At 57.6% G+C, this 21,201-nt stretch overlaps 3 protein-coding genes across 5 annotated transcripts; all 3 read right to left on the reverse strand.

The window, feature by feature from the left end:
• Positions 1–3,578: 3,578 nt before the first annotated feature.
• LOC127461898 (pineapple eye protein-like) lies at positions 3,579–15,454 on the reverse strand. Of its 2 annotated transcripts, XM_051770095.1 has the most exons (10): positions 8,658–8,764; positions 8,469–8,560; positions 8,282–8,383; positions 8,001–8,125; positions 7,761–7,923; positions 7,475–7,674; positions 7,241–7,354; positions 6,918–7,108; positions 5,577–6,745; positions 4,692–5,285 (listed from the first exon to the last, which is right to left on the reverse strand). In XM_051770095.1, the coding sequence occupies exons 1-9, from the start codon at positions 8,698–8,700 to the stop codon at positions 5,628–5,630; spliced, it is 2,148 nt and encodes a 715-aa protein (XP_051626055.1). In that variant the 5' UTR covers positions 8,701–8,764; the 3' UTR covers positions 4,692–5,285; positions 5,577–5,627. The 2 variants fall into 2 exon arrangements, 1 of the variants encoding a protein (XP_051626055.1); XR_007900227.1 differs by lacking the exons at positions 4,692–5,285; positions 5,577–6,745; positions 6,918–7,108; ... (5 more) ...; positions 8,469–8,560; positions 8,658–8,764 and adding exons at positions 3,579–3,784; positions 4,072–4,176; positions 4,263–4,354; ... (1 more) ...; positions 15,135–15,252; positions 15,352–15,454.
• On the reverse strand, positions 15,453–19,555 carry LOC127461936 (G2/M phase-specific E3 ubiquitin-protein ligase-like). The gene is made up of 4 exons (XM_051770138.1): positions 19,089–19,555; positions 18,900–18,991; positions 18,713–18,814; positions 15,453–15,593 (listed from the first exon to the last, which is right to left on the reverse strand). The coding sequence occupies exons 1-4, from the start codon at positions 19,129–19,131 to the stop codon at positions 15,453–15,455; spliced, it is 378 nt and encodes a 125-aa protein (XP_051626098.1). The 5' UTR covers positions 19,132–19,555.
• On the reverse strand, positions 16,131–18,676 carry LOC127461901 (PHD finger protein 7-like). 2 transcript variants are annotated; one of them, XM_051770104.1, is made up of 7 exons: positions 18,432–18,676; positions 18,193–18,355; positions 17,999–18,105; positions 17,673–17,786; positions 17,422–17,540; positions 16,821–17,250; positions 16,131–16,268 (listed from the first exon to the last, which is right to left on the reverse strand). In XM_051770104.1, the coding sequence occupies exons 1-7, from the start codon at positions 18,578–18,580 to the stop codon at positions 16,175–16,177; spliced, it is 1,176 nt and encodes a 391-aa protein (XP_051626064.1). In that variant the 5' UTR covers positions 18,581–18,676; the 3' UTR covers positions 16,131–16,174. The 2 variants fall into 2 exon arrangements, with proteins under 2 accessions (XP_051626064.1, XP_051626063.1); XM_051770103.1 differs by having other exon boundaries at positions 17,999–18,355.
• Positions 19,556–21,201: the final 1,646 nt, after the last annotated feature.

A 21,201-nucleotide genomic window follows, 5' to 3' on the forward strand; every position in this document is an offset into this window, starting at 1 on the left:
AAACAGTCTTACATAACAGAGAGCTGAGTTCTGCATCTGGAAGCAACTGGTCTCTCTTATTTCCATCCTTCTTTTTTCACTGTATTTCACACCTGCCTCCCCTCCCCTTACACTCCAAGGTCTGGAGGCACACACTGCACAGTGTCAGTGTAACACACAGCACAGTGCCAGTGTGAAACACAGCACAATGACAGTGGGACACACAACACAGTGCCAGTGTTAGCATACAACTTAGTGACAATGGAACACACAGCACAGTGACAGTGTGACACACAGCACAGTGCCAGTGTTAACATACAACTTAGTGACAGTGGGACACACAGCACAATGACAGTGGGACACACAACAGAGTGACAGTGTTAACATACAACTTAGTGACAGTGGGACACACAACACAGTGACAGTGTGACACACAACAGAGTGACAGTGTGACACACAGCACAGTGCCAGTATGAAACACACAGTGGGACACACAACACAGTGAGAGTGTGACACACAACACAGTGACAGCGTGACACACAGCACAGTGTGACACACAACATAGTGCCAGTGTTAACATACAACTTAGTGACAGTGTGGCAGAACCAGGACACACGGCAGGGCTGGCAGCGAAGGGATCCTCAGGGTCTATCTGTGCAGTGTCATATATCAGACAGCTGATATATGCCAACTGAGGTGCAGAAAAACACAGCTGTCAGAGTAAACAACTTAGTTCTTTATCCTGTGTGCATGCAGACCTCATAACTGCACAGTTTGTTTGAACGGCAGACGCGCTGCCTTACCCACAAAATGCAGTGAGCAGGGTGAAGCCGTGTAGGCCCGGCTGCCATGAACACAGAGCGTGAGACAGAAAAAATCAAAGCTCAATCAAGACAGCCCTGGCGAAAGAGAAAAATACTCCACAAGGGAAGAACGAAGGGGGCGATATAAAAGACCGCATTCACTATTCCCGCCCCGGTCCCACCTCATCCTGCCCGGAACCCGGCAACACCGCCGAGCGCGGGCAGCGGGGACCACCCTGAGGGGAACCCCGCCCTGGCACCGCCGGGGCCGCCCTGAGGGGAACCCCGCCCTGGCACCGCCGGGGCCGCCCCGCACAGCCGGGCTGCGGCTGCCCACACCTGAGGGGAACCCCGCCATGGCACCGCCGGGGCGCTCCTGCCCCCGGGCCGCCGGCAGCAGGGACAGGACGGCGCTGCCAACACCCCGCCACTGCTTCCCTGCCTTCAGTGCATCAAGGCGGTGGCACCGCTGCATTGCAAAACATTCCAAACGTCTCCCTTGCAACACCAAGGGGAAACCATAGAATAGGAAGGAAAGGAAAGCTGTGCCAAAAGCCAAGGGGGATGAAAGGGAAACCTGCACAAAGATACTACTAAGCCCTGGGCTTTGCAATAGCCTCCAATGTGTCAGGTGAAGCATTAGGATGAAACAATCTACTAAACGCTGCAATATCGGAAGTGCCATTTGCATAATTTTGCAAATACACAAAAGTATTTTAAAAAGCAGTCCTATACATTTATTGAAGTGATTTGATAAGTTGCTGACAGAACCAGTTTCACGTCTGTGATGTTCTTCATGCTTCCTGGCTGGGGGTGCATCCCCCAGCACTTGGGGCTGCCACACGGCTCCTGTCACGGCAACTTCTGTTGATAACAGCTGGGGTTGCACAGCCATCACATTCCCAGCTGGTTATGATGTCCCTCAGGCCAGAGCACTGTCCTGGGGTGTCCTTGGCAGCACAGGAGGAGCACAGGAGCAGTTCCAGGGCCTGGGGAAGCAAACGGGTTCATGGAGGTGCTGAGCTCTTCTCCTGGGTCCTTCTGCTTCAAGCCCTGCAGAGCCCTGGGGTGCAGCTTTGGCAACTTACCCCTCCTCTGCCTCCTGCCTGCCTCCTGGAAAAAGGCACTCCCTGGCATCGCAATGCCTGTGTCTGTCTCCTAGCTGGGCAAATGCATTACAGCCCTCCCCTCATGGTGTTCTGATGGGAAAAGGAAAACTGATGAACTCCCTATGCCCTGGCATTGGGCAGGTGCAGGGTGTCCCTGCTCTTCCTGCTGTGCCATCCCAGCAGGAGATGGTGACCCTGCTCTGGGCACAGATGCAGCAGCTCTGGAAAGAGCAGAGCAGCCCCATCAGCTGCAGCCTCAGGGCCTCCTCCTTATCCCAGAGCTGGTTGGAAGGGCTGGGCTTTCTTGCTTGGGGTCTGGGTTAAGCTGCAGCAAACCTCGCCTGGCACAAATCTCCCTGCTCTTGTCAGGCTCTCACCTTCTGTGCTTCCCAGGAGACTACATCTAGGATAACCCTTGGGAGAAAGCCCTGGAATCCTACTTGATCATCATTGTGCAGAGGAAGGTGGCTGGCAAAAAACTGTAGAAAAAAAGACACGTACTGATGAGGAGAGAGTGGCAGGGACTGCCTGTCAAAACATGAAGCAACTCACCAGGCATAACTTGTGGGCACAGAGCCCATTTATCTGGATTTTTTCTCCACAGAGGTCCGGGTCAGCCTCTGATTGTTGACACAGCAGGCATGCTGGAGGGGAGAGAGACAATGGCACCTCTGCAGGGCTGGGGCAGCTTCCCTGCGGGATCGACCCCAAGAGCTGCTCTGTCCCTGCCTGGCTGGCTGAAGGGCAGGGCTGGAGGCCTTGGGGAGGAGGGGACATTGTGGGCACGGGTGTCCCAGCAGGTGTCCCCTGCCCCAGCTGGGCCCCACTTGCTGAGGAAAGGAGGGTCCCAACCCCGGGATGCCTGGACAGCTCCTGCCTCCCCGTGCCACTGCTCCTGGCCCCACGCTGCCCACCCCGACAGCCCCTCTGCCAGGCTGAGGGAGGGGCACTTTTCTCTCACCTGGCTCCCTCCCTTTGGAGGGCTCCTCCTCCCTGTCTGACATGGGACGTGTCAGCGGTGGGTCCCTGTCTCACCATCCCACCGGTGAGTGGAGCTCCCAGCACTGGGTGCTCTAACACGGCTCCTGTCACGGTGACTTCAGGATCTGCTGGATGAATTTGGGGTCTGACACTGCTGGTGGGAGCGGTTTCACCTGCAGTCAGCACTCCGACTGCTGGAGCAGCTGCTGTCCTCAGTTGCTGGGAAGCTGCTCTGGGATGACCCCAATGTTACCTGACTGTCAGGGCTGGAGCTGCTCGTCTTTTGTGAGAGGGATTTGCCTGTCGGTTTGTATGGAGTTTGCTCGTAGTGGGGTTGATGGTCTCCTATTCCTTGGTGTTGTCAGAAGAGTCCTTCATGAGAGCAACAAGCTCTGGGTCTTAACTGGACGCTGTGAGGGGAAGCAGGAGGGTCAAGGCTGCTCCAGGCCCTGGATAAGATAGGCCAGAGCAGTGTCTCCAGTCCTCCTGGAGCAGACAGGCTCTGCCAAGCCAACCCTGGACACCCCTTGCCAGGCCCAGGGGCACCAGGCCCAGGGTCAGCAGAGTGCTTTGCCTTTTACCTGTGCCCAGACCAGCACAGCCATCACATTCCCAGCTGGTTATGATGTCCCTCAGGCCAGAGCACTGTCCTGGGGTGTCCTTGGCAGCACAGGAGGAGCACAGGAGCAGTTCCAGGGCCTGGGGAAGCAAACGGGTTCATGGAGGTGCTGAGCTCTTCTCCTGGGTCCTTCTGCTTCAAGCCCTGCAGAGCCCTGGGGTGCAGCTTTGGCAACTTACCCCTCCTCCTCTGCCTCCTGCCTGCCTCCTGGAAAAAGGCACTCCCTGGCATCGCAGTGCCTGTGTCTGTCTCTGAGCTGGGCAAATGCATTAAAGTGCTCCCCTCATGGTGGTCTGATGGGAAAAGGAAAACTGATGAGCTCCCTCTGCCCTGGCATTGGGCAGGTGCAGGGTGTCCCTGCTCTTCCTGTTGTGCCATCCCAGCAGGAGATGGTGGCCCCACTCTGGGCACAGATGCAGCAGCTCTGGAAAGAGCAGAGCAGCCCCATCAGCTGCAGCCTCAGGGCCTCCTCCTTGTCCCAGAGCTGGTTGGAAGGGCTGGGCTTTCTTGCTTGGGGTCTGGGCTAAGCTCCAGCAAACCTCGCCTGACACAAATCTCCCTGCTCTTGTCAGGCTCTCACCTTCTGTGCCACCTGGGAGACTACATCTTGGATAACAGTTGGCAGAAAGCCCTGGAGTCCTACTTGATCATCCTCATTGTGCAGAGGAAGGTGGCTGGCAAAAAACTGTAGAAAAAATGACACGTACTGATGAGGAGAGAGTGGCAGGGACTGCTTGTCAAAAAGTGGAGGGAGCCCACAGAGCAACTCACCAGGCAGAACTTGTGGGCACGGATCCCATTTATCTGGAGTCTTTATCGGTAGATGTCCGGGTCAGCCTCTGATCTCCGACACAGCAGGCATGCTGGAGGGGAGAGAGACAAAGGCCCCAGGCATGGCACCTGTACTGCCCGCCCCGACAGCCCCTCTGCCAGGCTGAGGGAGGGGCACTTTGCTCTCACCTGGCTCCCTCCCTTCCTGTCTGACGTGGGACGTGTCAGCGGTGGGTCCCTGTCTCACCATCCCACCAGTGAGTGGAGCTCCCAGCACTGGGTGCTCTTAAACGGCTCCTGTCACGGTGACTTCTGGATCCACTGGATAAATTTGAGGTCTGACGCTGCTGGTGAGAGTGCTGTTGCCTTAGGGAAGTCCTGGCTGCTGTCTCCCTTGAGTTTCATCTGCCAGCACTCGGTGCTGGCGTGCAGTTCCTGTCACGGCGACTTCTGGACCGGCCGGATGGATTTGGGGTCTCACGTTGCAGGCGGGAGCGGTTTCGCCTGCAGGACGTCCCTGATGGTCTCTGCCTGGGCCTGCGCCTCCCAGGACTTGGTGCTGTCACATGGGTCCTGTCCAGGGGACTTCTGGACCGAAAGTGTGCAGTTTGGGCCCGACGTTGCCGGCGGGGGTGGTTTTGCCGGTGGTCAGGCCCCCGACTGCTGGAGCAGTTGCTGTCCTCAGTTTCTGTGAAGCTGCTCTGGGATGACCCTGATGTTATCTGACTGTCAGGGCTGGAGCTGCCCGTCCCCTGTGAGGGGGATTGCAGAGGCTGCTCCGATGTTGCCTGTCGGTTGGTACGGTGGTTGCTGGTCTGTGGTGCTGAAGATCCAGGGGCTGGCATTGGGCGCTTTTGCTGGGGCTGACGGTCTCCAGTGGTGCAGAACTGGGAGACAGCCCTGATAGCACCAGTCTGCCTGCGTTGGTGCTGGTGGTCTTGGGTTCCCTGGAGCCATCAGAAGGCTCCAGTCCTGACAGTCAGGCCATGCTGGGGCCAGCAAGCTCCAAGTCATCTCTGGAGGCTGGAAGGGGAAGCAGGAATGTCAAGGCCACCTCAGACCCAGGGCAGGATAGGCCAGAGCAGTACCACCAGTGCTCCTGGAGCAAACAGGCTCTGCCAAACCCACCCTGGGCACCCACCGCCAGCCCCTGCCTTGCACCTGGTCAAGGGGAACATGAGTGCTTTGGAAAAGAGGGTCTCAGTCCCGGGATGCCTGGACAGTTCCTGCCTCCCCCTGCCACCGTTCCCAGCCCCACACTGGCCACCCCGACAGCCCCTCTGCCAGGCTGAGGGAGGGGCACTTTGCTCTCACCTGGCTCCCTCCCTTCGGGGGCCTCCTCCTTCCTGTCTGACATGTAATGCATCAGTGGGGAGTCCCTGTCTCACCGTCTGAGCGGTGAGTGGGGCTCCCAGCACTGGGTGCTCTATCACGCCTCCCATCACGGCGACTTCTGGATCTGTTGGATGAATTTGAGGTCCGACGCTGCCGGCGGGAGTGCTGTTGCCTTTGGGAAGTCCTGGCTGCTGTCTCCCTTGAGTTTCGCCTGCCAGCACTCGGTGCTGGCGTGCAGTTCCTGTCAAGGGGACTTCTGGAGCGGCCAGATGGATTTGAGGTCCGACTTTGGCGGCGGGAGCTACTTCGCCTGCGGGATGTCCCTGATTCTTCCTGACTGGGCCTGCGTCTCCCAGTACTTGGTGCTGGGACATGGCTTCTGTCACGGCGACTTCTGGACCGAAGGTGTGGATTTTGCGGCCGACGTTGCTGGCGGGAGCGGTTTCGGCTGCTGGATGTCTCTGATGCTTCCTGGGTGGAGGTGCAGCTCCCAGCCCTTGGTGTTCTCACATGGCTCCTGTGACGTCGACTTCTGGACCGAAGGTGTGGATTTTGGGGCCGACGTTGCTGGCGGGAGCGGTTTCGGTTGCTGGATGTCTCTGATGCCTCCTCGCTGCGGCTGCGCCTCCGAGGACTTGGTGGTGGTGGCAAACAAATCCTGTCATGGGGACTCGGGGACCGGAGGTGTGGCGAACGTCTCCTGTCATAGGGACTCGGGGACCGAAGGTGTGGATTTTGGGGACGACTTTGCCGGCGGGAGCGTCTTGGCCTGCGGGATGTTCCTGATTGTCCCTGCCTGGGCCTGCACCTCGCAGCAGTTGGTTCCGGCACGTGGCTCCTGTCATGAGGACTTCTGGACCGATGCTGTGGATTTTGGGGCCGACTTTGCCGGCGGGTGCGGTTTTGCCGGTGGTCAGGCCTCCGACTGCGAGAGCAGCTGCTGTCCTCAGTTTCTGGGATGTTGCTGTGGGATGGCCTTGATGTTACCCAACTGTAGAGGCTGGGGCTGCTCATCTCCTCTGAGGGAGATTCCAGAGACTGCTCTGATGCTGCCTGTTGGCTGGTGCTGGGGGTGATGGTCTCGTCTTCTGTTGACACAGCAGGAGACTCCTCCATGAGTCTAGCAAGGATTGAGAATTCACCGGAGGCTGTAAGGGGAAGCAAGGAAGGTCAAGACCGCCCCAGGCCCAAGGCAGAATAAGCCAGAGCAGTGCCCCCAGCCCTCCTGGAGCTGACAGGCTCTGCCAAGACCACCCTGGGCACGCATTGCCAGGCCCAGGGGCACCTGACCCAGGGGCATTCAGGTGCTTTGCTTCTTACATGTGAAGTGCTCAGCACAGCTGTCACAATCACAGTTGTCCGTGCAGACTGTCGTGCCACAGCAGTGTCTGCGGATGCTCTGGCGAGCACAGTTGTCACATTCCCAGCTGGTTATGCTGTTCGGCACACTGGAGCAGTATCTGTGAGTGCCCTCGGCAGCACAGGAGGAGCACAGGAGCAGTTCCCAGGGCCTGCAAAAGCAAACGGGTTCATGGAGGTGAGGACAAAGTGTCCAAAGCATGGGATTATCTGGCTGAGCTCTTCTCCTGGGTCCTTCTGCTTCAGGCCCTGCAGAGCCCCAGGATGCAGCTTCAGCAACTTACCCCTCCTCCTCTGCCTCCTGCCTGCCTCTTGGATAAAAGCACTCACTGGCATCGCAGTGCCTGTGTCTCTCTCCTAGCTCGGCGAACGCATCATTCTCCTCCCATGTTGGTGGTCTGATGGAAAAGGAAAACTGATGAGCACCCTCTACCCCAGCATCGGGCAGGTGCAGGGTGTCCCTGCTCTTCCCCCTGTGCCATTTCCAGCTCCTGCGGGAAGCTGAACCCGGGACTCACGGAACAGGGCAGGGCCAGGACTGCTGGGGCAGGCCCTGGCATGGCACAGCACTTGCACCCCCTGTGTTGTGAGCCAGGCAGAAGGACACCAACCTGAAGGGGATTCGGATCCCCAAGATGAACATCTCCCCGAGAAATGCCGGCCTGTTTCTGCAGATGGGGCACTGGAGGGAGGAAAATCCAGAGCGCAGAGCCTGTCCCTGCAGGACAAACACAACTGCCAGAGTGAGGCCCTGGTGCTGCTGAGCCCCTGCTGTGCCCCCCGGGGTGAGGGAACCACTCCTACTTGGATGCAGTCCCTGTGGAACCACGTGGTTTTACAGGCTGGGCACACCATGGTGCTGAAGGTCTTTCTGTCCTCCACAGGCTCCATGCAGATGAGGCACTGGGTGCCCAGCTCTGGAGTCGCCTCCACTGCCTGCTCTGGCCTGTGTGTGGGGCAGTAGGAGCTGAGGGGAAAAGGGGTGGGTGAGGTGAGAAGTGCTGGGCCCTTCCCTGGTGGTGGCAAGGAGGGGACAGGAGGTACCTGTACGGTGTAATGAACTGGGTGACACAGCCTCCCTGCTTGGCACAGGGCAGGTGGAAGCTCAGGTCACAATCTGTTTCACAGCAGGCAATGGTGGCCCCGCTCTGGCCACAGATACAGCAGCTCTGGAAAGAGCAGAGCAGCCCCATCAGCAGCAGCCTCAGGGCCTCCTCCTTGTCCCAGAGCTGGTTGGAAGGGCTGGGCTTTCTTGCTTGGGGTCTGGGCTAAGCTCCAGCAAACCTCTCCTGGCACAGATTTCCCTGCTCTTGTCAGGCTCTCACCTTGTGTGACGCTCGGTTGACTGCATGTAGGATATCCCTTGGGAGAAAGCCCTGGAGTCCTACTCGTTCATCCTCTTGCTGATCAAGGAGGCTGGCAAAATACTGCAGGAAAACGACACGCACTGATGAGGAGAGAGTGGCAGGGACTGCCTGTCAAAAAGTGGAGGGAGCCCATGAAGCAACTCACCAGGCAGAACACGTGGGCACAGATCCCATGTTTCTGGATTTTATCTCCACAGATGTCCGGGTCAGCCTCTGATTGTCCACACAGCAGGCATGCTGGAGGGGAGAGAGACAATGGCCCCGGGCATGGCACCTGTACTGCCCGCCCTGACAGCCCCTCTGCCAGGCTGAGGGAGGGGCACTTTGCTCTCACCTGGCTCCCTCCCTTCGGGGGCCTCCTCCTCCCTGTCTGACATGGTGACTGTCAGCGGTGGGTCCCTGTCCTTGGAACACCGAGGTCTCTTCCAGGTGCTCCTCCACTGGTTCTGAGGCAAAAGTGAGACGAGTTTGCAACACAGGGCCAGAGCCCTGAGGCGTAGAGCCCCCTGACTCGCTGGTCAGCCCTGTGTGAGCCCGGTCTCTCTCTGCCGTCTCCTCCTGTCGTCTGGTTGAGGAACACCGAGGTCTCCTTCAGGTGCTCCTCCACTGGTTCTGAGGCAGAAGTGAGACGAGTTTGCAACACAGGGCCAGAGCCCTGAGGCGTAGAGCCCCCTGACTCGCTGGTCAGCCCTGTGTGAGCCCGGTCTCTCTCTGCCGTCTCCTCCTGTCGTCTGGTTGAGGAACACTGAGGTCTCCTCCAAGTGCTACTACACTGTAGTGCAAAAGAAGCGAGAGGCGTTTGGAACAGAGGGGCTGTCCCTCCTCTTCCTTCTCCTCTCGTTGTCAGGTAACACTGACACTGGGCCTGAGCCCAGAGTCCCGTTTTGTGCCCTTGGCCTCATGGGTCACAGTGGCCACTGTGACATCAGCACCCTGCACCTGAAATACGGGCAGGGATGGCCCCAGTTCCCCCCACCCACTGTGAGGCAGCCCCTTGGTAACCGAGGTTCCGAGCCCTCGGTAACCACAGAGCCGGGCGGCTGCTGCTGCAGCAAGCGCAGGGTCAAATGCCAGGCCCTGGGGCAGCCACCGAGGACTGTTGGGCAGCCACTGTTGCACAAAAAGTGCTGTTCAGGCAGTGCCACTCCAGGGTTCCGGCCCTGGCCAAGGCAGATCTCTGCTCCTGCCCCTGGCACAGGGAACACTGCCAGCACATCAGGGACGCTGATTCCCCAGCAGAGGTGCCTGAGGACTGCAGGAAAGCTGACACTCGCCGCTCGCCGTCCTCTCCTGCGCTCCGTTGCGCGGGACCCTCCCCCGCTCGGGCCCACGATCATTTCGGTGCCCAAGTTCCGCGCCCGCGCTCCCCTCGGTGCCAGAATGTTCCCGACGCTTTCCCGGGCTCGCGGCGCTCCCTCGTGCCCGAGCGCCGCCGCTCCAGCGCCGACCGCGGCCGTTCCCGAAGCGCCGGCCGTGTGCGGGGAGGGCGGGAAGGCTCGGGGCGACTGAGTGCGGGGGCTGCCCCGGGCAGAGCTCCCCCTGCGATCCCAGCGCGCTCCCGGCGGGCACTTTGGAGCCAGGCAGTCATTCCTGCGGGCTCTTAGAGCGGGAAGCGGTCGCCGCTGGGTCACAGCCCACAGATGTGCCTGGGGAAGAGGCTGCCCCGGCAACACCGCCGTGCGCAGGCAGCGGGGGCCGCCCTGAGGGGAACCCCGCCATGGCACCGCCGAGGCCGCCCTGAGGGGAACCCCGCCCTGGCACCGCCGGGGCCGCCCTGAGGGGAACCCCGCCATGGCACCGCCGGGGCCGCCCTGAGGGGAACCCGGCCATGGCACCGCCGGGGCCGCCCTGAGGTTCCCCTGAGGTTCGCCCTGAGGTTCCTCCTCCCTGAGGTGCTGTTCAAGGCACGAACCCCACTCAGACACGAACAAGTGCCAGAGCAGAATTACCGTTTATTCAAACTGCCGAGGTTTAAATACCACACCTGAACATGTCACATGACCCTCTAACCAATGACAATCAAGTATTGTCTGAGAACCCGGGAGACCACAACTCCCATGGTTCCTTGTTACAGTCTTCCTGCCACATCTCCCCCTTCTTTTTATTAACAAGTTGAGAAACAATACATTTTTAACATTCTTATTATAACCAATCTTATTTCAACTAATTATAAAAAACAGGGCCTATCGTCACAAGGCCTTTATTGAACTGTTTACAACTTTATTGGTTCGTGCAATATTCAAACAATCTCAAATTACCCAGGGTTTGTAGGTGTGGATAACCTTTTATCTGAGGGTGACTTTGTGTAATGGCATCATTTTTATTAAAAAGGGAAATGTGTTGGGTTGTAGATGTTGTGTTTGACGTGCTGTTGTTTGAAGTAGTGTTTAAGACGTCTTGCTGTAAAGTGTACTTGCGTTCACACACACACACACATGCGTCCACTCAACTTTCCCATTCATACTCCGGTGGCCACCGTTTCATTCTCTCCTTACACATGCACTCTTAAACCCTTATTGTGTTTGACTCATGGAGGTTTGGTTCTGTATTGGTTACTGTTTATATGTTTCTTTTGGTTCTGTATTGGTTACTGTTTATGTGTTTCTTTTGGTTCTGCATTGGTTACTGTTTATATGTTTCTTTTGGTTCTGTTGTATCATTTATTGCTTCTTTGTGATTATCCCTGTTTTAAAGAAATGTTAATGTAGATTTACACACATAGGGAACAGACCCATATCTCTTTCCCCTCCTTTTTTTTTTTTTTTTTTTTTTTTTTTTTTTTTATGGAATTCTGAAAAAGGATTTATTTTTTCCAACTTTTCACATCTAGTTACAAACAATAAAAAGTAACAGATGTTAAAGAAAAAATAGTATGTGCTTTGAGTGAATAGCAAAGTGCCTGGAAGGCAGCATGGTGAGGAGACACCACTCTCTTTAATTATCTGCCTTAAATCCTTGATCACCTCGTATGATAAAGCTTGGTACTGGGGGCCTTGCCGGGGTCGATTTATAACAGGGCATGCATTTACCACTCTCCAATCACCCGCACGAGATGCTTCCTCCCTGCATTTATCCCATAAACCTATGGAGGGACCTCTACCCAATCCTGAAGCTGTTTCTCCTTCTGTGTCCTCTATAGACTCGCTGTCCATTTGTCCATCATAGTCATTCTCCCCCCTTCCCGGCAAAACACTTGAACCTGGGGGAGGCGGCCTCACTTCCGCTGCGCGGGAGGGGCAACATGGCGGTGCCTCCGGTGCCACTCTCCTTCTGCACGTTGACTGTGCAACTGCTGTGTAACAGTCGTCCCGTAACAGTCCAGGGTTAGGCGCTGCTCTGTAACGGTCCCCAGCTCCAGCAGCACTGCTTGCTGCTCTGTATGGCATGGTCTCAACTGCAGCCATGGGCGCTGGTATAAAGCCAGCATCCCCCCCTGCTGCCATGCTCATGCTGCCAGCCCCCAAGCCATGCTCCTCCACACCACACGCTGCCACTGCACTGTTCCCCCCAAGGGCTCCTCCTCCCCCCCATCCCCCCTGACCAACGTGCATTCTCCCCCTGCCCCACTCGGTCGAAGGGGGGGCTGGGGTTGAAGGGGGGGGGTTGAGGGGAAAAGAGTGAGGGGGGGGGAAGTCCACTCTCCTGGGTGCATTTGCCTTTCTGTAGTGCTTATTCAAGGCTATCATAATGTCCTTCCATGTAGCCAAATTCTTGAGGGCGTCTGTTTCTCCCTCACTGGCTTTTTCAATAATTTTGTTCCCTATTTTCCTCCAAGATGACACTTGACAAGGTCCAGTCAGAGGTAGTGCAGGTTCATGCAACGAAATCCAATATAACAAGTCCCATAACTTACTTTCTTCTATGGTTATGCTCTGTTCTTGTAAAAGTTGAGAGATAGCTTCAGCTGTTTGTTTGATTTTTGGAGTATTTCCCTCCTGACGGGTAAACCACCCTCCCATATTCGCCAATTTTTGGTTACCTCTGTGCTGAAGCTCTGTTGTCCTTTCTTCTGGTCCTTTTTTCTTCCTTTTTTGTTCCTTTTTGCAGAGGTAACCCAGCGTGCTGAATTCTTTCTTTTCTTCCTTTTGGTTTTGGCGATATGGACACCCCCGGACAGGTTCCCCAGAGCTTCTGCTCCTGGTTACCGGTAACCTGCTGAAGTCCCTTATCGGACGGCCATTTGAGGTGCTGTTCAAGGCACGAACCCCACTCAGACACGAACAGGTGCCAGAGCAGAATTACCGTTTATTCAAACTGCCGAGGTTTAAATACCACACCTGAACATGTCACGTGACCCTCTAACCAATGACAATCAAATATTGTCTGAGAACCCGGGAGACCACAACTCCCATGGTTCATTGCTACATTCTTCCTGCCACAGGGAACCCCGCCATGGCACCGCCGGGGCCGCCCTGAGGGGAACCCCGCCATGGCACCGCCGGGGCCGCCCCGCGCAGCCGGGCTGCGGCTGCCCACACCTGAGGGGAACACCGCCATGGCACCGCCGGGGCGCTCCTGCCCCCGGGCCGCCGGCAGCAGGGACAGGACGGCGCTGCCAACACCCCACCACTGCTTCCCTGCCTTCAGTGCATCAAGGCGGTGGCACCGCTGCATTGCAAAACATTCCAAACGTCTCCCTTGCAAAACCAAGGGGAAACCATAGAATAGGAAGGAAAGGAAAGCTGTGCCAAAAGCCAAGGGGGATGAAAGGGAAACCTGAACAAAGATACTACTAAGCCCTGGGCTTTGCAATAGCCTCCAATGTGTCAGGTGAAGCATTAGGATGAAACAATCTACTAAACGCTGCGACATCGGAAGTGCCATTTGCATAATTTTGCAAATACACAAAAGTATTTTAAAAAGCAGTCCTATACATTTATTGAAGTGATTTGATAAGTTGCTGACAGAACCAGTTTCACGTCTGTGATGTTCTTCATGCTTCCTGGCTGGGGGTGCATCTCCCAGCACTTGGGGCTGCCACACGGCTCCTGTCACGGCAACTTCTGTTGATAACAGCTGGGGTTGCACAGCCATCACATTCCCAGCTGGTTATGATGTCCCTCAGGCCAGAGCAGTGCCTGGGGGTGCCCTCGGCAGCACAGGAGGAGCACAGGAGCAGTTCCCAGGGCCTGCAAAAGCAAACGGGTTCATGGAGGTGCTGAGCTCTTCTCCTGGGTCCTTCTGCTTCAAGCCCTGCAGAGCCCTGGGGTGCAGCTTTGGCAACTTACCCCTCCTCTGCCTCCTGCCTGCCTCCTGGAAAAAGGCACTCCCTGGCATCGCAGTGCCTGTGTCTGTCTCCTGGCTGGGCAAATGCATTACAGCCCTGCCCTCATGGTGGTCTGATGGGAAAAGGAAAACTGATGAGCTCCCTCTGCCCTGGCATTGGGCAGGTGCAGGGTGTCCCTGCTCTTCCTGCTGTGCCATCCCAGCAGGAGATGGTGGCCCCACTCTGGGCACAGATGCAGCAGCTCTGTAAAGAGCAGAGCAGCCCCATCAGCAGCAGCCTCAGGGCCTCCTCCTTGTCCCAGAGCTGGTTGGAAGGGCTGGGCTTTCTTGCTTGGGGTCTGGGCTAAGCTCCAGCAAATCTCACCTGGCACAAATCTCCCTGCTCTTGTCAGGCTCTCACCTTCTGTGCTTCCCAGAAGACTACATCTAGGATATCCCTTGGGAGAAAACCCTGGAATCCTATGTGATCATCATTGTGCAGAGGAAGGTGGCTGGCAAAAAACTGTAGAAAAAAAGACACGTACTGATGAGGAGAGAGTGGCAGGGACTGCCTGTCAAAACATGAAGCAACTCACCAGGCAGAACACGTGGGCACAGAGCCCATTTATCTGGATTTTTTCTCCACAGAAGTCCGGGTCAGCCTCTGATTGTTGACACAGCAGGCATGCTGGAGGGGAGAGTGACCATGGCACCTCTGCAGGGCTGGGGCAGCTTCCCTGCGGAATCGACCCCAAGAGCTGCTCTGTCCCTGCCTGGCTGGCTGAAGGGCAGGGCTGGAGGCCTTGGGGAGGACGGGACATTGTGAGCACGGGTGTCCCAGCAGGTGTCCCCTGCCCCAGCTGGGCCCCACTTGCTGAGGAAAGGAGGGTCCCAGCCCCGGGATGCCTGGACAGCTCCTGCCTCCCCGTGCCACTGCTCCTGGCCCCACGCTGCCCGCCCCGACAGCCCCTCTGCCAGGTTGAGGGAGGGGCACTTTGCTCTCACCTGGCTCCCTCCCTTCGGGGGGCTCCTCCTCCCTGTCTGACATGGGACGTGTCAGCGGTGGGTCCCTGTCTCACCATCCCACCGGTGAGTGGAGCTCCCAGCACTGGGTGCTCTAACACGGCTCCTGTCACGGTGACTTCAGGATCTGCTGGATGAATTTGGGGTCTGACACTGCTGGTGGGAGCGGTTTCGCCTGCAGTCAGCACTCCGACTGCTGGAGCAGCTGCTGTCCTCAGTTGCTGGGAAGCTGCTCTGGGATGACCCCAATGTTACCTGACTGTCAGGGCTGGAGCTGCTCGTCTTTTGTGAGAGGGATTTGCCTGTCGGTTTGTATGGAGTTTGCTCGTAGTGGGGTTGATGGTCTCCTATTCCTTGGTGTTGTCAGAAGAGTCCTTCATGAGAGCAACAAGCTCTGGGTCTTAACTGGACGCTGTGAGGGGAAGCAGGAGGGTCAAGGCTGCTCCAGGCCCTGGATAAGATAGGCCAGAGCAGTGTCTCCAGTCCTCCTGGAGCAGACAGGCTCTGCCAAGCCAACCCTGGACACCCCTTGCCAGGCCCAGGGGCACCAGGCCCAGGGTCAGCAGGGTGCTTTGCCTTTTACCTGTGCCCAGACCAGCACAGCCATCACATTCCCAGCTGGTTATGATGTCCCTCAGGCCAGAGCACTGTCCTGGGGTGTCCTTGGCAGCACAGGAGGAGCACAGGAGCAGTTCCAGGGCCTGGGGAAGCAAACGGGTTCATGGAGGTGCTGAGCTCTTCTCCTGGGTCCTTCTGCTTCAAGCCCTGCAGAGCCCTGGGGTGCAGCTTTGGCAACTTACCCCTCCTCTGCCTCCTGCCTGCCTCCTGGAAAAAGGCACTCCCTGGCATCGCAGTGCCTGTGTCTGTCTCCTAGCTGGGCAAATGCATTACAGCCCTCCCCTCATGGTGTTCTGATGGGAAAAGGAAAACTGATGAGCTCCCTCTGCCCTGGCATTGGGCAGGTGCAGGGTGTCCCTGCTCTTCCTGCTGTGCCATCCCAGCAGGAGATGGTGGCCCCGCTCTGGCCACAGATGCAGCAGCTCTGGAAAGAGCAGAGCAGCCCCATCAGCTGCAGCCTCAGGGCCTCCTCCTTGTCCCAGAGCTGGTTGGAAGGGTTGGGCTTTCTTGCTTGGGGTCTGGGCTAAGTTGCAGCAAACCTCACCTGGCACAAATCTCCCTGCTCTTGTCAGGCTCTCACCTTCTGTGCCACCTGGTTGACTGCATGTAGGATATCCTTGGGAGAAAGCCCTGGAGTCCTACTTGATCATCATTGTGCTGAGCAAGGTGGCTGGCAAAAAACTGCAGGAAAATGAACCTCACTGATGAGGAGAGAGTGGTAGGGACTGCCTGTCAAAAAATGGAGGGAGCCCACAGAGCAACTCACCAGGCAGAACTCGAGGGCACAGATCCCATGTTTCTGCATTTTCTCCACGCAGATGTCCGGGTCAGCCTCTGATCTCCGACACAGCAGGCATGCTGGAGGGGAGAGAGACAATGGCCCTGGGCATGACACCTGTACTGCCCGCCCCGACAGCCCCTCTGCCAGGCTGAGGGAGGGGCACTTTGCTCTCACCTGGCTCTCTCCCTTCCAGGCCTCCTCCTCCCTGGCTGACGTGGGACGTGTCAGCGGTGGGTCCCTGTCTCACCATCCCACCGGTGAGTGCGCCTGGCAGTACTTGGTGCTCTAACACGGCTCCTGTCATGGGGACTTCTGGATCTGTTGGATGAATTTGAGGTCCGACGCTGCCGGCGGGAGTGCTGTTGCCTTTGGGAAGTCCTGGCTGCTGTCTCCCTTGAGTTTCGCCTGCCAGCACTCGGTGCTGGCGTGCAGTTCCTGTCAAGGGGACTTCTGGAGCGGCCAGATGGATCTGGGGTCTGACGTTGCAGGCGGGAGCGGTTTCGCCTGCGGGATGTCCCTGATTCTTCCTGGCTGGGGTTGCGGCTCCCAGTACTTGGTGCTCTCACACAGTTTCTGACACGGCGACTCCTGGACCGGCTGGATGGATCTGGGGCCTGATGTTGTTGGCGGGAGCGATTTTGTGTGCCGGATGTCCTTGATGTCTCCCGGCTGTGGCTGCTCCTCCCAGCACTGGGTGCTCTCACCTGGCTCCTGTCACGGCGACTTCTGGACCGGCCGGATGGATTTGGGGTCTCACGTTGCAGGCGGGAGCGGTTTCGCCTGCAGGACGTCCCTGATGGTCTCTGCCTGGTCCTGCGCCTCCCAGGACTTGGTGCTGTCACATGAGTCCTGTCCAGGGGACTTCTGGACCGAAAGTGTGCAGTTTGGGCCCGACGTTGCCGGCGGGGGTGGTTTTGCCGGCGGTCAGGCCCCCGACTGCTGGAGCAGCTGCTGTCCTCAGTTTCTGTGAAGCTGCTCTGGGATGACCCTGATGTTATCTGACTGTCAGGGCTGGAGCTGCCCGTCCCCTGTGAGGGGGATTGCAGAGGCTGCTCCGATGTTGCCTGTCGGTTGGTACGGCGCTTGCTGGTCTGTGGTGCTGAAGATGCAGGGGCTGGCACCTGGGCGCTGGTGCTGGGGCTGACGGTCTCCAGTGGTGCAGAACTGGGAGACAGCCCTGATAGCACCAGGTTTCCTGTGTTGGGGCTGATGGTCGCGGGTTCCCTGGAGCCATCACAAGGCTCCAGTCCTGGCTGTCTGGCCACGCTGACACCAGCAAGCCCCGACTCATCTCGTGTGGCTGTGAGGGGAAGCAGGAATGTCAAGGCCACCCCAGACCTGGGGCAGGATAGGCCAGAGCAGTGCCTCCAGCCCTCCTGGAGCTGACAGGTTCCGCCAAACCCACCCTGAGCACCCACTGCCATACCCAGGGACACCAGGCCCAGGGTCAACAGGGTGCTTTGCCTCTTACATGTGCCCAGGCCAGCACAGCCATCACATTCCCAGCTGGTTATACTGTTCCTCAGGCCAGAGCAGCGTCTGTGAGTGCCCTCAGCAGCACAGGAGGAGCACAGGAGCAGTTCCCAGGGCCTGCAAAAGCAAACGGGTTCATGGAGGTGAGGACAAAGTGTCCAAAGCATGGGATTATCTTTCTGAGCTCTTCTCCTGGGTTCTTCTGCTTCAAGCCCTGCAGAGCCCTGGGGTGCAGCCTTGGCAACTTACCCCTCCTCGTCTGCCTCCTGCCTGCCTCCTGGAAAAAGGCACTCCCTGGCATCGCAGTGCCTGTGTCTGTCTCCCAGCTCAGCGAATGCATTAAAGCTCTCCCATGTTGGTAGTCTGATGGAAAAGGAAAACTGATGAGCTCCCTCTGCCCTGGCATCGGGCAGGTGCAGGGTGTCCCTGCTCTTCCCCCTGTGCCATTTCCAGCTCCTGAGGGAAGCTGAACCAGGGACTCACGGAACAGGGCAGGGCCAGGACTGCTGGGGCAGGCCCTGGCATGGCACAGCACTTGCACCCCTGTGTTGTGAGCCAGGCAGAAGGACACCAACCTGTAGGGGATTCGGATCCCCATGGTGAGCATATCCTTGCGAAATGCATCACGATTTCTGCAGAGGGGGCACTGGATGGAGAAATAACCAGCATGCAGAGCCTGTCCCTGCAGGAGAAACACAAATAGCCAGAGTGAGGCCCTGGTGCTGCTGAGCCCCTGCTGTGCCCCCCGGGGTGAGGGAACCACTCCTACTTGCATACAGTCCCTGTGGAACCAGGCAGTTTTACAGGCTGGGCACACCATGGTGCTGAAGGTCTTTCTGTCCTCCACAGGCTCCATGCAGATGAGGCATTGGGTGCCCGGCTCTGGAGTCGCCTCCACTGCCTGCTCTGGGCTGTGTGTGGGGCAGAAGGCCCTGGGGGGAAAAGGGTGAGTGAGGTGAGAAGCGCTGGGCCCTTCCCTGGTGGTGGTGAGAAGGGGCCAGGAGGTACCTGTACGGTGTAATGAACTGAGTGACACAGCGTCCCTGCTTGGCACAGGGCAGGTGGAAGCTCAGCTCACAGTGTCTTCCACAACAGTAAATGGTGGCCCCGATCTGGCCACAGATGTAGCAGTTCTGGAAAGAGCAGAGCAGCCCCATCAGCAGCAGCCTCAGGGCCTCCTCCTTGTCCCAGAGCTGGTTGGAAGGGCTGGGCTTTCTTGCTTGGGGTCTGGGCTAAGCTGCAGCAAACCTCGCCTGGCACAAATCTCCCTCCTGTAGTCAGGCTCTCACCTGCTCTGCCGCCTGGGAGACTACAGCTCGGATCTCCCATGAGTGAAGACACCAGAGTCCTCCTCGATGAACCGGGCGGTTAGGAAAGTTGCTGGCAAAAAACTGCAGGAAAATGAAACTTACTGATGAGGAGAGAGTGGCAAGGACTGCCTGTCAAAAAGTGGAGGGAGCCCACAGAGCAACTCACCAGGCAGTTCTCGTGGGCACAGAACCCATGTATGAAGAGTTTTTCCCCGCAGATGTCCGAGTCAGCCTCTGATCTCCGACACAGCAGGCATGCTGGAGAGGAGAGAGACAATGGCCCCGGGCATGGCACCTGTACTGCCCGCCCCGACAGCCCCTCTGCCAGGCTGAGGGAGGGGCACTTTGCTCTCACCTGGCTCCCTCCCTCTGGGGGCCGCCTGCTCCCTGCGTGACATGGTGACTGTCAGCAGTGGGTCCCTGTCCTTGGAACACCGAGGTCTCTTCCAGGTGCTCCTCCACTGGTTCTGAGGCAGAAGTGAGACGAGTTTGCAACACAGGGCCAGAGCCCTGAGGCGTAGAGCCCCCTGACTCGCTGGTCAGCCCTGTGTGAGCCCGGTCTCTCTCTGCTGCCTCCTCCTGTCGTCTGGTTGAGGAACACTGAGGTCTCCTCCAAGTGCTACTACACTGTAGTGCAAAAGAAGCGAGAGGCGTTTGGAACAGAGGGGCTGTCCCTCCTCTTCCTTCTCCTCTCGTTGTCAGGTAACACTGACACTGGGCCTGAGCCCAGAGTCCCGTTTTGTGCCCTTGGCCTCACGGGTCACAGTGGCCACTGTGACATCAGCACCCTGCACCTGAAATACGGGCAGGGATGGCCCCAGCTCCCCCCACCCACTGTGAGGCAGCCCCTTGGTAACCGAGGTTCCGAGCCCTCGGTAACCACAGAGCCGGGCGGCTGCTGCTGCAGCAAGCGCAGGGTCAAATGCCAGGCCCTGGGGCAGCCACCGAGGACTGTTGGGCAGCCACTGTTGCACAAAAAGTGCTGTTCAGGCAGTGCCACTCCAGGGCTCCGGCCCTGGCCAAGGCAGATCTCTGCTCCTGCCCCTGGCACAGGGAACACTGCCAGCACATCAGGGACGCTGATTCCCCAGCAGAGGTGCCTGAGGACTGCAGGAAAGCTGACATCACTCCAGTCTTCAAAAAGGGCAGCAAGATGGACCCAGGAGATGACAGGCCCATCAGTGTCACCTCCGTCCTCAGAAAGGGGACAGAACAGCTCATACTGCATGTCATCTCTAAGGCTGTGGAATAAAAGGAAGGGGAAATCATGCTTGACCAGTCTCCTAGCCTTCTCTGCTGGAGTGACTGGCTGGGTACATGAGGGGAGAGCAGTGCCTGTTGTCTGCCATGACTTCAGCAAGGCTTTTCACCCTGCCTCCCAGAACCCCCTCCCAGGCAGCTCAGGAAGTGTGGCTTAGATGAGTGGACCCTGAGGGGGTTGAGACCTGGCTGAATGGCAGAGCTCAGAGGGTTGTGAGCGCGGGGCTCAGTGCTGGGGTAGCCTGGTTTGACCGGTTGCCCGGTGACCTGGCAGAAGGGACGGAAAGCACCCTCAGCACGTTTGCTGATGATATGGACTGGGAGGAGTGGCTGAGGCACCACAAGGCTCTGCTGCTGTCCAGCGAGTCCTGGGCGGGCTCAAGCTTTGGGCACAGAGGCCCCTAATCATGTTGCACAGAGGCAACCATTGGGTCCTGCACCTGGGAAGGAGTAACCCCGTGCTCCAGAACTGGTGCACTCAGCTGCTTTCCTGCTCCCTCAGGGGTCCATGGCAGCACAGACAGGCAGTTACAGCAAACTCCCTGGTGACCTACGAACTTCTTGCACTTCTGGAAACAGAATCCATTTTCAAACACGCAACTGGAGAGGCCAATGGTACTCTATTTGAACAATAATATAAAGAATAATTTGCTTACTGTGTAACTCTAACAAGATTACCACTTAGAAATTAAGAAACTTCAGGTGGAAGTGTGGAAAAGAAACAGCTTTTTATTAACAAAATCTAAATAAACAACAAATGGTGCAATCAAAAACTTTCAGAACAAACACAAACAAAGTCCCAATTCCCCAGGTGTGGTGGGAGAAACCTGTGGCAACCCAGGGAGGGGGGAGAGAAGGCAGGACTGTCCTGGCAGTTCAACAGCTGCTCACAGCCAGCAAAGAAGTCCCTTTTTCCCCACAGACAGTCTTGAAAGCAGAATACCTCGCTCTGAGATGGGTTGGTCTCTCTCTCTCTCTCTCTCTCAGTCGTTCTCTGCAAGGTGTCCCATGGGGAGAAAAACTTCCCCTCAGGAAAAGGGAAAGCAGTGGCCAAAGACCAGGCTCCCACTCTGTCCGGTCCTGGACCAAACCCAAGAGCCCCCTAACAAAGGACTCCCCCAGCTCTCCCTGTAGCCACAAACTTCCCCAGGAGATCTCCCTCTCTCCCTGCCCCTGCATGTGCGGCCCCGCTCTGCCCCCACCCCGTC

Source organism: Manacus candei, unplaced genomic scaffold, assembly GCF_025592945.1.
Source record: "Manacus candei isolate 608988 ecotype Guabito, Panama unplaced genomic scaffold, ASM2559294v1 h1tg000115l, whole genome shotgun sequence".
In the NCBI taxonomy this organism is placed as follows: Eukaryota; Metazoa; Chordata; class Aves; order Passeriformes; family Pipridae; genus Manacus; species Manacus candei.

Excerpts from the sequence above, each read along its gene's own strand:
- LOC127461901 (XM_051770103.1), bottom strand. The coding sequence starts at position 18,580 with ATGGGGCTGCTCTGCTCTTTCCAGAACTGCTACATCTGTGGCCAGATC. Across the intron at positions 17,787-17,998 it reads GGGATCCGAATCCCCTACAG|ACTACCAACATGGGAGAGCT; the intron begins GTTGGTGTCCTT and ends CTTTTCCATCAG. Across the intron at positions 17,251-17,421 it reads CTGTGCTGGCCTGGGCACAT|CCACACGAGATGAGTCGGGG; the intron begins GTAAGAGGCAAA and ends TTCCCCTCACAG.
- LOC127461898 (XM_051770095.1), bottom strand. The coding sequence starts at position 8,700 with ATGTCAGACAGGGAGGAGGAGGCCCCCGAAGGGAGGGAGCCAG. Across the intron at positions 7,355-7,474 it reads TCCTGGCCCTGCCCTGTTCC|ACCACCAACATGGGAGGAGA; the intron begins GTGAGTCCCGGG and ends CTTTTCCATCAG. Across the intron at positions 6,746-6,917 it reads CTGTGCTGAGCACTTCACAT|CCTCCGGTGAATTCTCAATC; the intron begins GTAAGAAGCAAA and ends TTCCCCTTACAG.
- LOC127461936 (XM_051770138.1), bottom strand. The coding sequence starts at position 19,131 with ATGTCACGCAGGGAGCAGGCGGCCCCCAGAGGGAGGGAGCCAG. Across the intron at positions 18,992-19,088 it reads CCCCAGAGGGAGGGAGCCAG|CATGCCTGCTGTGTCGGAGA; the intron begins GTGAGAGCAAAG and ends TCTCCTCTCCAG. Across the intron at positions 18,815-18,899 it reads GTGCCCACGAGAACTGCCTG|TTTTTTGCCAGCAACTTTCC; the intron begins GTGAGTTGCTCT and ends ATTTTCCTGCAG.